Here is a 16,149-nt window from a genome sequence, read left to right as displayed (position 1 = left end):
AAAGACCCGGGGGAGGGTTGCTGGGTTTGCTTGCATCAGGCCTAAGTGGCTTCACGTGTGCCATTTGGGCCTCATGCCCATGGGTCACTTAAGCCCAGTGGGTTCAGGCTCTGGGTTCTCAGGAGCCAGCTGCGGCTCCAATGGCCCTGGACACTGGGCCACCTCTGGGCTGCTCCGCCTGCGTGAAGTTCAGGCTGACACTCATGGCTCTTCAATGGCCCTACAGGGAAGTCCCACAGTGGACTTTCCCTGGCAGCTGAGGCTGCTTCTGGACCCCACATGCCTGGTGGAGCTCAGCAAAGGAGCTAGGGGATCCCTGAAATCCAACTGCAGATTTTTGGAGAATGATATGATCATTGGCTCTATGATCTCACGAGCAAAGCCCAGCAGGAGACATACTTGAAAGCTTCAATTTGTTCCTATGCTGCAGAGCCACTGACATGGGTGACCCCACCCCACCCATAGTTCTGCAGAGCTTCTGATGCCGTCTCAGGAGGGAGCAAGGAACTGGACCAAGGCCCATGACCTTGTCCAGTTCCTCCAGAACCTTGTAAGGTCCTCAGGTGTCTGACGACCTCTGTTCTCTGTAGTGATTCCTAACATGACACTTAAAATGAAGAACCCGTTCAGCTGCTCACATGTGAACTGGGTACCTGCAGTGTGCCAGGGCCCGGGCGAGGGGCTAGAACTACGTGGGTGACTAGGGTGCCATGCCTGCCCCTGAGGAGCTTACCTCGATGGGGAAAGGCACTTCAGTATCACGGGAGCGTTCAGAGATAGGAACGCACAGCTCAGGTGTGGGTCTGCGTCGCCGCCCTCGCAGGGGAGGGTGCTCAGGGTGCCGGGAGGGGCTCAGGGAAGGACCTGGGGAGCAGGCTACTCCAGAGTGGGGTCTTGGCAGGTAAGCAGGGTTACCTAGCAGAGAAGGGACGGAAGGCACCCCTGGCAGTGGGAACACCACCAGCCCAGGCACGCAAGGAACCACAAGTGTGTGTGTCACTGGAGAGCAGGTTGAAGTGGGGCGTGGTCATTGGGGAAAGGGAGGGGCCAGACCCAAAAGCTGCTTGTGGGCCACACGGAGGAACCTGGGCGTTACCTCAGGGAATCACAGAAACAGGTTTTAGGTGAAGTCCAACTGGTATTTTAAAGATACAACTCTTGGGTGCCCGTGCGGAGTGTGGATTGAAACCCCATGCCTCAGGTCCTCATTTGTAAAAAGGAGAGGATATCTTTCAAAGTTACGGGTAGGGGTAGATTCTGTGCTTCCACAAGGGGCCTGAAACACCACGTGGGTTCCCTGCACACCCTCCCAGCCCCACCTCCCGGGGCGGAGGCCACCATGCAGGGTGGATGGAGAAACAGGAGCCCTTGTCTCAGAACGGCTCAGTTGGTGGCTCAGATCAGTCACAAACATTTGGGAAGCGTCCACGCAGCACTCAGATTCACGGTGAGCATGCTCTAAAACACGGGCCGGCTCAGTTTAAAGGGGCCCAACTGGAAGGAAGCAGGGGCACGTCGGGCTCCCCGGGGGGAAGTGCAGTGGCTCTGGAGGGGCTGGTGCCTCTTTCCGTGCCCTGGAGCCTCAGGGCGATAGTTTTTGCATCTCTCTCAGAATCTACGCAGTTTCCCCCCCACCCCTTTTTTTTAAATTAAATTATTTATTTATTTACTTTTGGGCTGCATTGGGTCTTCGTTGCTGCACGCGGGCTTTCTCTAGTTGTGGTGAGCGGGGGCTACTCTTCATTGCTGTGCACAGGCTTCTCACTGCAGTGGCTTCTCTTGTTGAGGAGCACAGGCTCTAGGTGCGTGGGCTTCAGTAGTTGCAGCACACGGGTTCAGTAATTGTGGCACGTGGGCCCTGGAGCACGCAGGCTTCAGTAGTTGTGGCACACAGGCTCAGTAGTTGTGGTGCATGGGCTTAGCTGCTCCGCGGCATGTGGGATCTTCCCGGCCCAGGGATCGAACCCGTGTCCCCTGCATTGGCAGGCAGATTCTTAACCACTGCGCCACCAGGGAAGTCCCTACGCAGTTTCCTCTTTACAGACAGGCATTCTGGTTCAAAACCCAGATTCTGTGACCCCACCCACCTCTTGATTTCAATTGGTAAGGGTGTGGCCCAGGAACCTGCATCGTTGATGAGTTTCCCCAGTGATTCTTCCACAAGCTAAAGTTCAAGGATACTGAGGCAGAGTTTGCCGTGTCCAGCAGAGGACATGTGAATGCCCAGTACAGGCCCGTGGGCAGTGGGTGGTACACTGGACCAGGCGCCACCTCCCAACCTGACAACTGAGGCCAGGGAAGCCGGTCTAAGGGATAGTGACCTGCCCTCCCTCCTACTAGGCCCACCATTTGCTTTCTGGGGCCTTCTCACTGCAGCAGGGGCAACCCCAGAGGATCGCCACAGCTGGTCATCGGGGATTCACTTCCAAACTGCTTCAGTGATTTTGTAAAGGGTGGAATTCCTGGCTTCTTCTTCCTTCATCTCACAAAAATCTCCATAATCAGGCAACCCCGATGGGAGGTGGTAAGGAATGGGCTAGTGTGACCTGAAATAGCTTCAGTTTATTCTCCTTGGAAGCTCAGAATTCCAGCAGCCACTTGAAGCAATCAATCCTTTCCCTGCACGCTTCATGAGAGAGAAAAAGAGAGAGAGACAGAGAGAAGAAGGGAGTGAGAAGAGCTGGGAGTGAGGAAAGGAGAGAGGGTAGGACGGAAGGAGGGAAGGATGGAGAGGAAGGGAGAGATAGAGAGATGGAGAGGGAAAGACAGTGAGAAGGGAGGGGGAGCAGAAATAAGAGGAACAAGACAGAGGCCCAGAAGAGAGACAGGCGTATTGTGTGCATGCACTCACACATGCGTCTAACGGGAGGTCGTCCAGGCCACTCTGCTCGCACTGGTCTGTCACTGCTCTGGTCCATGGCCGCCTGCCACGGCGATGGCTTAGTGCTGGAACATCCGTGGCTGTGGCTTGGAGCCTCCCCTCTGGCTGAGGGCAAAAGCTGCTGACAAATCTGCCTGGAATATCTGAGTTTTTCCAACACAGAAAGAAGAAACATACATACACAAACCAGTCTTATCATATGCCTGGCAGAGTAGCTGGGTATGGAAAAATTCCATAATTGAAATGCAGATGGAGGAGGCACCACTAAACTGCTGGAAAACAAGCCCCACCCCCCCCTTCATGCTGACACCGTTCCAGCAGCCCTCATGTCCCTGCTCACATTCCTACCCTGGTTTGCCCTTCTTGTCCCCAGGCACTGTCAAGGACCTAGATGATCCCCACAGGAGCACTGGTGTTGGGTGACACACAAAACCCAACCCTCTGAAAGTAGAGATGGTACCCTACCAGCCCTCACCCTTAGCCAGTTACTAGCACATGAAGACAGGTAATCCCCCACAGTGACCAGCAACTTTGGAGGATGTGCATGAGCCTTAAGTGGAGCTCCCAACACCACCCCACTTCTACCCAGCCCCCTCAGGGCTTTGAGTGCCTTCTATTCTTCCTGAACCAGACAATTCCTTCATCTCCCCCTCCCTGGGTACAGAAGCCATAGCTTGAAGGGATATTAAGAGATAAATTCTGTATTAGGTACAGGTTGGGAGCCTCCAGCTGAGTTCATTTCACTAAACATTTGATGAGCACCTCTTATTTGCCCTGCACAGTGGGATCAGAAAGACTGACAAGACCTAAGTGAGGGAAGCAAAAATGTACAAACTACATTTGTACAAAATAAGAATCCTGTTAGGATGGTGTGGATGCTAAAGGCACAAGCAACTTGCTGTGGGATCTTGGGAGAAAGGGCAGTGAATTAGGTCTGGGTGACTGTAGGAAGGCTCTATGGAGGGCCTGGTATTCGGAGTAGACTTTGAAAGTTGGACAAGATTTCAATAGAGAGAGGAAAACGGGGAAAGATTTTGCTGATTCTTCAAACAGCACCTACAAAGTGAGATCAGAGATTTTAAATACTGCTGTTTTTACCACACCCGCTGGGCAGTGCAAAGGCAAAATCACAGATCTCAGTCCAGACTGTGACACCTTTGGGGGCCAGTCACATGCTTTCTCTGAGCGTCAGTTTTCTTGTCTGTAAAACGGGAATGCTGGCCACTTCACAGAGTTGCCATGAAGATGAGGTCATTCAAGCTGAGAGTACCTGCCACACAGTAGGTACTCAATGTGTGTTTCTAGAGTAAATATGTATAACACATAGCAGGTGGCAAACATTTTAATTCCCCGACAATGTTTTGTCACAGTCTCTGCTCACAGTCTAGCAATGGAAGGTATTGCCCACTTTCTGGAGGGGGCTGAGCTCTATATGCCAAAGCTGCCCAGGTGGGAGAGGAAGAAGCTCAAAGAGCTGTCATCCTGCAGTTAACAAGAGTAAGAGCGTTTTTCTTCAAATGTCTACGAAGGGGCTCACACAATCTCACTACCCACTGCCTTGGTCCCATTTTCAAAGTGTGGTCTGTTGAGTCACATTCATCAAGCCCACATAAAATACAGGCCAATATCCAGGCTTACAGAATCAATCTCTGGAGGGAGGGTCTGGGAATACATATGTGGAGCAAACTCATGTTCACAAAGTTTGGGAGAGTCTGGGGGCTGTTGTGCCTGCTGTTCCTTCATCCTGGGCCACCCTTGCTCAGACAGACAGAGGGCTGACTCCACTCAGGTCTGTGTTTAAATGTCTGCTCCTCAGAGAGGTCCTTCCTGACCCCCCAAACCAATACAGTAGCCCCTGTTGCTTTCTATCCCTCACTGTGCTTTGTTTGTCATCATAGCATGCATGACCTGAGGCTCTATTACACTTAGGTTGGTATGTTTATTACCTGGCTCTCCCACTAAACATAAGCTTCAGGAGCATGGCTACTTCACTGTTGCACCTTTAGTGCCTAGAACAGCACCTGAGATATAGCAGATATTAGGTAATTACTTGTTAAATCAATGATTGCTCTGTGCCCTTAAAGACTGCAGAGAATGGTGCTGTTTGTCAAATATTTCCAGCTCTTTCCCCATTCTGAGCACATGGAAAGAATGCACTTCCTGCTCCCCTTGTGGAGGGTGGGCTATAGAACTAGTTCTATGAGGCCAATGAGTTGTGAGCAAAAGTGACTGGAGCTTTTCCATGCTGGTTGGTGTAGGAGCTTCTGGGCTCTCTCGGTTTCCTTCTGGCTTGGTGATGGGCAACATTCAACGTGGTAGCTGCTCCATCAGCCTGGGTCCCTGAGTGATTTTGATGAACAGAATGTCCCTACCAACAGGCAAAGGGCATGTAATGTGAGTGAGAAAGAAGTCTCTGGCTTAAAGGCACTGGGACTTGAGGGTTGTTTATTACTGCAGCATAACCTAACCTGTCCTGACAGGTCCATTGATCCCATGCAGATAGTTGTACTGTTAGAATTACTGGGAGGTCCCTAAATTCTTTGGGGATTTCAAGCAACTTCAAATGCCTCAAAGCCAAACAAACCCAGAAACTTCCCCTTCAGAAGGTCAGGCCACATTCTGTCCTCCCCTTTTCCTTCCTACTGGGAAGCTCCCTGGGGGTGAAGGGATAGCCTTGAAACAACTCACCCAATGAGGGACCCGACAGCCTCTGGGGCCACCTCTGAAGTGACCTCACACACTGACCACACACTCAAACTCACTGTCATCATCCTTCCCTTTGGTCAAAAAAAAAAAACAACACACCCACTCTTCTGGGAGTGAGTCACAAACAGAAAAAAATCAATGGCTCTGAGCCAAGAGGATCTGCTAACAAGGGGAAAACACTCCCAGTGGAGGTATCTTAGCAGACGCTGTGGTCTCACCCCATGGCCTGCATGACCAAAGACTAATCCAAGCAATTCTGAAGTTCAACCATCAGACATTATCCCAGGTCCTAACCCTACAATAAGACTGGAGTTTATTTAGTACTTCTTCCCTGATGAAGGAGGAATGGGTTGCGTGTGTGGGGGGGTGGGGGGGGTGGGAGAGGATGCTCTTTCAGGGAAGAGGGAGACTGGGCTGGGAAAGATGACATCAGAAGAGGCAAGTTCCAAGCAGAGAGCCTCCTGCTGGGGTTCAGAAAAGGCAGCTGCCGCTCCGACCTCAATTGCTGGGCTCAGGGAGATGAACCTTAAGATAAACTTGATAAACTTTTTGGATTGGTTACATGGAGTTATGTTATCTCCATTTTCATCTCCATTCCCATCCCAGAAGCCAAATGTAGGGCTCTGGCCCTGCTCTATCTCCTCCCCTCTGCAGTGCTGACAGCAGCTCCTATTACTCCTCCAAATCAGGGCTGGAGCAGGAAAACAAAACCAGAGCATTTTTCTGTACAGCTCAGGCAACTGGGCAAAGGGGTTTATGCCTGACTATTCCAGATGGTCCTCAGTTTCCCAGGGCCAGAGGAGACACTCATCCCATGAGCCTCCCTCTCCTGGGAATCTGGGCTGGGCTGCCCAAACTCATGCTTGGGGGAGGGGGATGCAGGACGGAGATGGCGATTGTTGGCAATTTCACAAATGGCATTTCAAAACTGGCCTTCCAGTGAGGCACTCTTTGCCAGGTCCCTTCTTCTTGCCACACCAAGCTGTCGCCAGAGCACAAGCTTGGTCCACACCCTGGACCTCACCCAGCTCACTGCTCTCCCAAAATTGGAGGGAGTGATCTCCGAACAAGTCTCAAGTCTGTGTAGATGGATGGATAACAGAGAGTGGATACAAGCAAATATTTATATGCAATACAGGTTTCTGCAACAAAAGTGCTTGCAGAAGAAGTGGGAGAGATGGGAAAAAGAGACCACGAAGGCAAATTGTGCTTTCCTTTTTCAACGTTCAGCAGAAAGCATTGTAGAATAACATCCCATTGCGTTTTTCTCAGTTGTGTCCCACTGAACTTCACCTGCTCTGTGGAGCAAAGAGCAGAGAAGCCCATTCTCTTATCACCAAATCTAAAGTAGTGGGGTCCTTGGACCAGCAGCATCAACACCGCCTGGGAACTTGTTAAAAATGGAAAATCTCAAACTATTATATATAGAATGGATAAACAACAAGGTCCCATTCTATAGCACAGGGAACTATATTCAACATCCTGTAATAAACCATAATGGAAAAGAAAAAAATGCAAAATCTCAAACCTCAGCTCCAGACAAACTGACTCAGAAACTCAGGGGGTGGAGCCTGGTAATCTGTGATTTAACAAGCCCTCCAGGTAATTGCGATGCACGGCGGCTTTCGCAAACCACTGATGTAGAGAAAGCAAGGTTCAGACAGGGGAGACGAGAAGTGGAGGAGGAGAGCGGAGGGCGTGGCTCTGGCTCACACTCCCCCATCTCAACTCCTTCTGCTTCTTAGCACTGTGCTATTGGCTCCTGGGGGTCATTCTTCTCAAGTACCCAGAAGCCACCTCATGAGGTGAGAAGCTCCAGCCTCTGGTGAGACCCAGGGGACCAGAGGATTCCATGATTGTCACCACCGTGAGGGAGAAGCCATGGGCCAAAGCAAGCTTGGAATTCCCTGACCACTGGACCCTTGAAATTTTAGGAATTACCTAAAAATTACCTCCAAGGGGAAATCGAAAAGCAAAAGTGAAGATTCCCCTAGGAGACACTAGGGGGAGACCCATCTCTGGCCTGGGAAGAGCAGGGAGCAACTCAGGTCTAGAATTTAGGCTGCGTATTTCCAAAGTTGATTTGCTGGTGACTTCTTGCTAAATCAACCAAACTGAACCCCAAGTTTTGAGAGGACAGGCAGTGATCACTGAATCAGAGTGGTGGAACCGGAGAGGATGGGAAAAGCATCTACCTGTCTCCCCACTCCCAGACCAATTTACAGCTAAGGAAACTGTAGAAGCTAGAAAGGGTCCAGGGTCATACAGCAGGTCTGTGACGGGACACACAGGTTCAAAGATCCAGCAGTCCCCTTTCCCCATCTATGAGAGATGGTCAGGACGGGTTACGCAATGCGTGGGACCCAGTGCTAAAAGAAAATGCTGCCCTTTTGTTCAAAAATTATTAAGGCTTTCAAGGCAGTGACAGCAGAACATTAAACTCGAGAGGAGGGGGGAGGTTATGAAGCTTCCAGATCCAGGTTACCCTGGATCTGGAACTGATAGATGGGGATCTCTCTTTGGGCCCCACAGGTGAGCTGTCCATACCGGATACAAAATAGGGCTTTTGCGGTCGGGGGTGGTGATGGTGGTTGTATTTCCACATTAATGACTAGAACAGCTATGGGGAGAGGCGGGTTTGACTTAGGAAGAAAAGCTCTCCCAACCCAGGCGCGCTGGAGCGTTCTCAGAATCTAGGACCCAGGACCACTTATAACTCCAGTCTTCCGGGAAAGGACTATCCTACCCGACAGGGCTGCTGAGAGAGGGGAAATCCAACCAGAGTGAAAGTGGCGCGCGGACAGCCTTGCGCGTCGCGGAGGCGGCTTCTCGCCATCAGCGCGGCAAGCGTTCCCCGCCGCGCGTCCCTCCGCGCCAACGGGATTCTGAGCTGCTGCGGGCCCGCGAGCCGGAGGCGGGCATCCCCTACCCACACCTGGCTCTGCGCGCAAGGGGACGGTGGACGGCGGAGAGGGGAAGAGCAAGGGAACAAATCCCTCCGGTCGGCGTGAAAACCGGGAGGGTGGCGGGCGGACACTCAGCCGGTGGAAATCTCTCTAGACCCCATACTCAGCTAGCTCCTAACACCTTCCCTCCGACCCGATCCCTCCTCTGGGCGTGTTGGGGTGCGGGATGCGGGGGATCTGGTGTTGGGGGAAATGATGGGAGAGGGAAGGAGGCAGGGCTGAAGGCAGGTGACCCCCAACAGAATGCCTCTTCTGAGTTGTCCTGTATAGAGCCTTTCCCATACGCAATCCTTCAGCTGCCCCAGCTTCCTGAAGACTCCCCTAAATCCACACTCGCTCAGACGCCCCCCGCCGCCACCCCTGCCACTTGGTCGGGTCGGTTGTTCCTTCGGGTCTTCCTTCCTGCCTCTCCGAAGTCTCCCCGCCCCCGCCCCGCCCTGCAGGCTGCGGTCCCTTTAAAGGCGCGCTGGACTGGGGCCTCCCTTCTCTCGAGGCGGACTCGGGAGCAGCGCCGACGCCGAGAGCTGCCGCCGCCGCCGCAGCCGCTAGCCAGGCATGGCCATGGCGTCCCCGGCCATCGGGCAGCGCCCGTACCGGCTACTCTTGGACCCAGAACCGCCGCGCTATCTACAGAGCCTGAGCGGCCCCAAGCCGCCGCCGCCGCCGCCACCGCCGCCCCCGGGCCGGTCCTCGCGCCGCTGCGCCCCCGCGCCCCTCTCCACTGCGCCCGGGGCGCACGAGGGACGCGGTGCCAGAAGGGCTGCCCGGGGGGACTTGGAGCCACAGCCTCGGGCTTCCCGACCCGCTCGCGCGCTCCGGCCTGGTCTGCAGCAGAGACTGCGGCGGCGGCCTGGAGCGCCCCGGCCCCGAGACGTGCGGAGCATCTTCGAGCAGCCGCAGGATCCCCGCGTCCCGGCGGAGCGAGGCGAGGGGCACTGCTTCACCGAACTGGAGCTGCGGAGCGGCTGGGGCTGGTGTGACCTGTGCGGACGAGAGGTGCTGCGTCAGGCGCTGCGCTGCGCTAGTGAGTGTGAGGGCAGGGTGGGGAGGGGCGCACGGGAAGACCGCAGTCCACGGGCGAGCAACTGCGAGGGGACTGAGGCAGGCAGAGAGGGGGCACTGCCCTCTCTGGCTCCAGGGGAGACCTCGACTTTAACTGAGATAGGTAAGTCCTGGAGACGCTCTGCGCCTTAGTCCCCTGCCCGGTATCCTTTAGTGACTGCCTACTGCCCAGGTATGCTTATGCGGTCTTTAACAAATACCTCTTCCCCTGACAGGTGCACGCCTCGCTCCTCCCCAGACACGTACGTACACACACAAACACACACACGTAGGTTGGGGTCGATACCTGAAGCTACCAGGTCATTGCCTAGTCTCCCATGCACCTTCTTGCTTTTGTTGTAGGTTCTTGTGAGTGGGTTGTAAGGCTGGTATTGAGGTGACCATTTGACCCGTGCTTATTAGGGTAATGGCAAAATGACTTATGTGTCTGCCTATGGTACAGGCCCATGGTACACGCCTGCCTGTGGTACACCCCTCCTCCAGGGCGACCTGTTGAGATAGGGAGGAGATCTGGTTAGGCTTTGGATGGAAACGGGCTATGAGGTTGAAAGAACCTGAGGTGACCCTGGATCTGTGCCCTCTCCTGCCTTCCACCTCTGGCCCCTTAGACCTTTGGACTCTGCTCTGATGTTTGGCTGTGCTCTGCCTCCTCCTCCTCCTAGGTCACTGCACCAGTCATCATGCTCAAAAATGACCCAACTACCTGCCCTGTCCCTTCCTCCCCAGAGTTCTCAGGTCCCTCCAGTCTCCTCCTGAGCCAGACTCTTCTCAAAGCCTGACTAAAACACAGGGCATCCAGTGTATAGATTTTCTGAGCAAATTTGCGGTCTTCTTGAGGGTTTATTATTTTTCTCTTCCGACAGTTAGGTGTGTGTATTTCTTTAAAGATGTCCTCTTCCTACCCCCCACCCGACCCCACCCCACCCCATATTTGCTGTTACCATTTTTGGCAGAGGACATCCATACCCATGTGTTTATGTGTTTATACAGATAGTTTAAATATCTGAAGCACAAAGCACAGACAATGGCACAACCTCTAGAAAGCATCCCTGGAAATGGCTTGTGGCTTGCATCTTTCAGCAAAGCCTCTTCCTGCATGACAACAGCCCCACATCTCCCACCCAGCTCCAGCATTGTACAGCAGCAATTACCTCCACATCAGGAAAACCCGACCTTGCCTCTCTCTGTGGTCCACAGCCAAGGCTGTGCAGTGTGCCTCCCACTGCAGCTGGCTTCGGGGAAGGAGAGCTCAGACTCTAAGCCAGGGTCAAGTGGAAGAGGAAGATTGGAGGGGAAAGTGGGTGCTGCTCCCTCCACCACCTGAACTCAGTTCGGGTGCTAATTAAAAAGGGGAGGGCAAAAGATATAGAGGTGTGTGACGTGGGTGGAAGGGCTGCTGTCACTTGGCAAATGTCCCTGACCTTCAGTAGAATCAAATGCAACTTTCCCACAGATGTGTTGGCAGCTTTTGCCCTCTCAAGGGTCCTGGGGTGCTTTACTGCATCCACCAACCCCGTCAACACAGGGTGAGGCAGTATCCTCGTTGTAATGGGTTTTAATGTGCCAGAATCCTGGGAAAGCCGCTTCATTGGAATTCTAGTTTGTATTAAGACATTGGGGGAATTCCCTGGCCGTCCAGTGGTCAGGACTCCGAGCTTCCACTGCAGGGGGAACGGGTTCGATTCCTGGTTGGGGAACTAAGATCCCGCATGACGCGCCACGAGGGAAAAAAAAAATTTTACAAGCAAGAGCGAAAAAGACATTGGGGGACTATTTGGCCTATAGTTTTATGATTTGGGGGGGGTGTTGTTGATAACGGTGTCCGTGTGTGTGTTTGTATGTGAATATGCGTGATTCTCCATGATTAAATGAATTTATGCCCACTTCACATTAGATAGTTTCTGGTGGCCGGAAGCACCAGGTGCACGGGCATGTCCTCTGACTTTGTGTGTGACTTGGTGGTCCCCGGCCAGGTGGGTTAATACCAACCAGGGATGTCTGAACACCAGAGAGGGAGCAGAGTTGGAATCAAGGGGCTATAGAGAGGAGCCTCTGTTTGTTGTTATTAATATTTAACTGTGGACCTGTGGCTGGATGGGAACAGTTGAGAAATGTTCTGATGGCTGGCAGGTAGAGACACAGCCCGCCAAACTCACCAATCATCTTTCTTTCAGTTGAAGTTCTAATTCCATGGTGGAGTTGGTTTGTTTTATCTTTGTTTCGAAAAGCAAGGGTCAAAAACATGACTTTTGAAAGGCAATACTCTGCAGTGCCTAAGCGAACGGCCTGGAACCAGAGACGTAGGTTTGAATCCTGACTCTGCGTCTTGGTCTCTGTGTGACCCTGGGCACCTCTGTGTTCTGCTTCCTTGTTTTAAAAAGTGGGGATGATTGGGACTTCCCTGGCAGGCCAGTGGTTAGGACTCTGCGCTTCCACTGCAGGGGAAATGGGTTCGATCCCTGGTCGGGGAACTTAAGATCCCACAAGCCTAGCCTCGCTCCCCACCCCCAAAAAAAAAAATAATAATGGGGATGATAACATTACCTTCACGATCGTGTTAACGTGCGAATTAAATGAATTAATGTATGGAAAGGGCTTAGAACAGTGCCTGGCAGAAGGCAGTATAAATGTTTAATGCAATATGAGTGTTATTATCCCCTCTCATCAAACAGCTGTAACAATTTGGGCTCCTGACACTTCTGTAGGATCACCTTTCCAAGCAGTGAGTACAGTTTTCCACCTCTGCTTGGTTGCTGAGCTGAGTGGGAAAGAAGGTGCCTTGGGCACCCCAGGCAGTGTGGGCACTAATCGTCCTCTCGCAACGCCGTCCTGCCTGCTGGGGCTGACAGGAATCCTCACAGGGTGCCCGTGGCTTAGAGGTCACGAAGCCCCAGGCGCCTTGCCTTTGTACCACTTGCCCCCAGCCCAGCACAGTCTCAGTAAGTAGTGGTTGATGAGGGTGGTCGCCTGTTTTTACCATTAAATCTCCCTGCTCTTGGAAACAAGCAGAAGGGCAGCGGGTATATAAATGACATCTGTCTGAGCAGGAGGCTGACACTGGGTGGGAGCCGTGTTGGCAAAATGGGCTTTTAATAAGGGAAGCTTCTAGAAAACTGTCTTCCCACTGTCTGCCTGCCTTTTTTAGTGAAAATCCCTCTAACTTAAGCTTACCGCTACTTCAAGGTCTGTAACTGAGCTCTGGTTAGTGCTGGATTTGCGAACAGGAAAAGTTCAAAGTTAATATTCATTTCCAGGATTAAAGAAGTCATGTTTGTTTGATAGGGAAGGAAATCCAGTGGGGATTGGGAGGGGGAGAGAGAGGTAGATTGTATGAATTTGTGTGTGTGTGTGTGTGTGTGTGTGTGTGTGTGTGTGTGTCTTGGGATGGAGGCAGTTGCAGCAGTGAGAGCCCATTTCCAGCCTTCCAGGAGGGAACGGTCAATAGCAAACAACCCTTAAAACTCTCACAGGCTGCCCTTTGGCTTTGTTCTCAGGGAATGTCCCTTACAGGTTGTGGACCCTTTCTTCTGTAGAAGGCACATGGAGTTGACCTTTTACTTTTCATCACATTTTGGTGGGTATGTTAGCCATCCTGGATCAAGGAATGGTCTGGAAAATGGGGAAAGCTAAGTCCAACTCAACATTCAGGGCAGGATGCTTAGACATGCCTTGCATGTTGCTAGTGGAGTCAGTCCTCTTTGGAGGGTGCCGATCAGAGCTGTGAAGTGTTACGTGATTGGGATTATAGGGTGGAAGGGGGACCCGGGGGTTCATCATCCTGACCTTCCCCTCCTGTGATAAGACTTGAATTATGGTGTGAGTATGAGGTGTTTGCCATGGAGCCTGCAGGGATGGGGACAGGGACCTTCTTGGTGAGCGAGGCTGGTATCTCACAGAGCCCCTTGTCCAGCCTTTCTAGCTCTGTCTCGTCGCTGCATCAATGGTTGAGCTTAAGCCACCTCTCTGCACAGACTGGACCCACGCATGTGACAGCCACAGGCTCCTACAAACCCACGCCCTGTCATGGGTTCTTTGTAGGAGAGGTTACGGGGACACGGACATTGAGTCTCCCTGTGGCAGACCTGGGAACCTTGGGCACTTGGAAAGTGTTTTATTTGTCCAGGATACTAGGTAGCACTGAAGTATCTGACTTGAAGTATTTTCATTAATTCAGGCCCATGTTTGGCTTTGGAGGTTAGGAAAATTAAGCCCTGAAATGGATGTTTTCTTGTTAGAGATGGTGGAATCCCCCATCCCTCCCCTGCCCCTGGCTCTGATTGGGGTTTTTTTCTTGGGGAACGTCCTAGTGGAGTGGGTTGCGGGGGGGACAAGGGAGGACAGAGAAAGGACCTGGAATGCTTTGGCAGAGGCCATTTGAGCTCCCCAAGCTGTTAGTCTGTTTCCTCTCCTCCCTGCTTCCTGTATTTCCAAAAGATGAAAGTGAAAGGATTAAATGTGGGTTTAATTTTTTTCCCCCTATTCATCAGAGCATGAAATTTTCTGATTATTCAGAAAATTACTTATTCGAGTAAGAGGGGCTCGAATCCCAGGTACAGTCAAAAATGATTAATGCCACTTGTCTGCCCGCCTAATTAGACTTGGTAATGAACGTGTGTGTTCTCCTGCTGATCCTGCAGAGTTATTAGGTGGAAGTAAATTGACATCTCCCCTCAGCACTGCGGGTTTGATCCAGTACCCTCTCTCTTTTCCCCAAGTTTACCAGTGAATTCAGCTGCTGCCAAGCCTGGCAGGTAGGCCCTGAGTGACAGGGAAAAGAGAGCCCCCAGCCCAGCCGAAGAGCCCTTCCTAGCTGGTGAGGTGACCCTCCTGCCTCAGGAAGCCGGCTTCTGCGTGGTGACAGGGGCCAAAGGCTCAGCAGAGCCGCTGAGGCTCAGGGCAGACCCAGCCTAGCTCTGAGAATGAACATGGGAAGAATTCTTCACAGGTCCACGGTGCCTTTTCTCTGAGGAGCCCGAAGAGTTTGCATACTGCTGCCACGCTCGTCCTCAGAACAGATTCATGGGGTCAGAATGCAGGGAGGCTTCTGCCGAGGTCTCACGTGGAGAGAAGGAGTCGCCCGTCCATCTGGCTAGGGGCAGGGGAAGGTTAGACCCTCATGTTGGGCAAACCCGACTGGCCTTGAAGATGGCCTCTGACCGAGATCTCGGGCTGTCAAGCCATTTCCCTCCTTTGGTCCGTGCCCAGCATCTGTGGGACAGAGGCAGCCCCCCGCTGGGCTGGCCGTGGGAGCATCCTGGGTCTTGCCTCCCAGGTGCTCTCCCACAGGGCCCTCGCTGGCTCCCGACACCCGCCCCTCACCCCTCCGTCTCCCCGTGGAAGGAGCTGCTTGCTGCTCTTGTCCTGCCTGCTGGGGTGCTATTAAGGCTGATGAGGAAGCTGGAAACACATCTCTGGCCTGACCAGAGGCCCTTCCTGTTCGCATTCCTCTAACGACAAGGTGAGTATTCTTGGGCAGGTGAGTATTTGTGGGCGTGCAAAGCATGCAGACAGACCATTCCCCCTGCCGCCACCCCGGCTTCCAGCAGCACCAGCTCGTGTAGTCCTCTCACCCACCATGGGCTTGCAGATCTGCCGGTGCCCGTGGCAGGATGCTTTCTGACTCTCCAGAGGGCCTTGTCCCACTCTGCCACCCACTCCTCCCGCAGGCTCTGTTCGGCTCTCCCCTGGCTGGGTCGGGAAGTGGTGGAGGCAGCTGACCCTGGGAAGGCCAGCCCTCACTGGGGAGATAGCTATGCATTTAGTCACTTTCGGTTTTTTTCCAAGAGTTTTGGCAAGTTTCTCTACATCTTCAGGGCTGGATCTCGGGGCTAGGAGGAGAGCAGAGCCAGCTTTTAGGCTTTGGGGAATGAGCAAGGAGGCCGAGGTGATGATGTCAGGCAGGGCAGCAGGCTTGGTTCCCTGGTTGAAGTGGAATAGAATCGGTGCCAGGGAGGAGTCACAGGGAGTGCCACTCCAAGGTCAAGACTGTCTTGACTCAGACCTAGGGGGGTGATATTTGGGTGTTCTTTGAGGCACCCCAACACCATGCCGAGGAGACATGGGCAGAGCCTGATGGACCCCGAGAATTCTCCACGGTGTAGTGGTGGTGTTGGCCAAAGTGGCCAATAAGTTCATGCAGGGCCTGTTCTAGCCCGCCCGTGGTTCCTGGCATGGAGAACATTCTTGAGAGAGGCACCCATAAGGAAAGCTGTGACATTTGGTTCTTTTTTTTTTTTATATAAATTTATTTATTTTATTTATTTATATTTGGCTGTGTTGGGTCTTTGCTGCTGCACACGGGCTTTCTCTAGTTGCGGCGAGTGGGGGCTACTCTTCATTGCAGTGCGCGGGCTTCTCATTGCGGTGGCTTCTCATTGCGGAGCACGGGCTCTAGGCGTGCGGGCTTCAGTAGTTGTGGCACGCGGGCTCAGTAGTTGTGGCTCGTGGGCTCTACAGCGCAGGCTCGGTAGTTGTGGCGCACGGGCTTAGTTGTTCCACGGCATGTGGGATCTTCCCGGCCCAGGGCTCGAACCC

The 16,149-nt window shown here is 52.9% G+C and overlaps 1 protein-coding gene across 3 annotated transcripts in view; it reads left to right on the top strand.

Moving 5' to 3' along the window:
- The first annotated feature begins 9,025 nt into the window (after window positions 1-9,025).
- Window positions 9,026-16,149, top strand: part of RASSF5 (Ras association domain family member 5) — a 71,664-nt gene continuing 64,540 nt past the window's right edge. For 2 of the 3 annotated variants that reach the window (XM_082350566.1, XM_082350564.1), the window contains exon 1: window positions 9,026-9,577. In XM_082350566.1, the coding sequence (XP_082206692.1) occupies window positions 9,109-9,577 (469 nt within the window). In that variant the 5' untranslated portion in view covers window positions 9,026-9,108. The remainder of the gene's footprint in view (window positions 9,578-16,149) is intronic. The other variant, XM_082350565.1, reaches the window with a different exon arrangement.

This window comes from Balaenoptera borealis (genome assembly GCF_965194805.1).
Source record: "Balaenoptera borealis genome assembly, chromosome: 1".
NCBI classification, from domain to species: domain Eukaryota; kingdom Metazoa; phylum Chordata; class Mammalia; order Artiodactyla; family Balaenopteridae; genus Balaenoptera; species Balaenoptera borealis.
The sequence above is the reverse complement of the archived record's forward strand: the minus strand, read 5'-3'. Positions and strand labels throughout refer to the sequence as shown.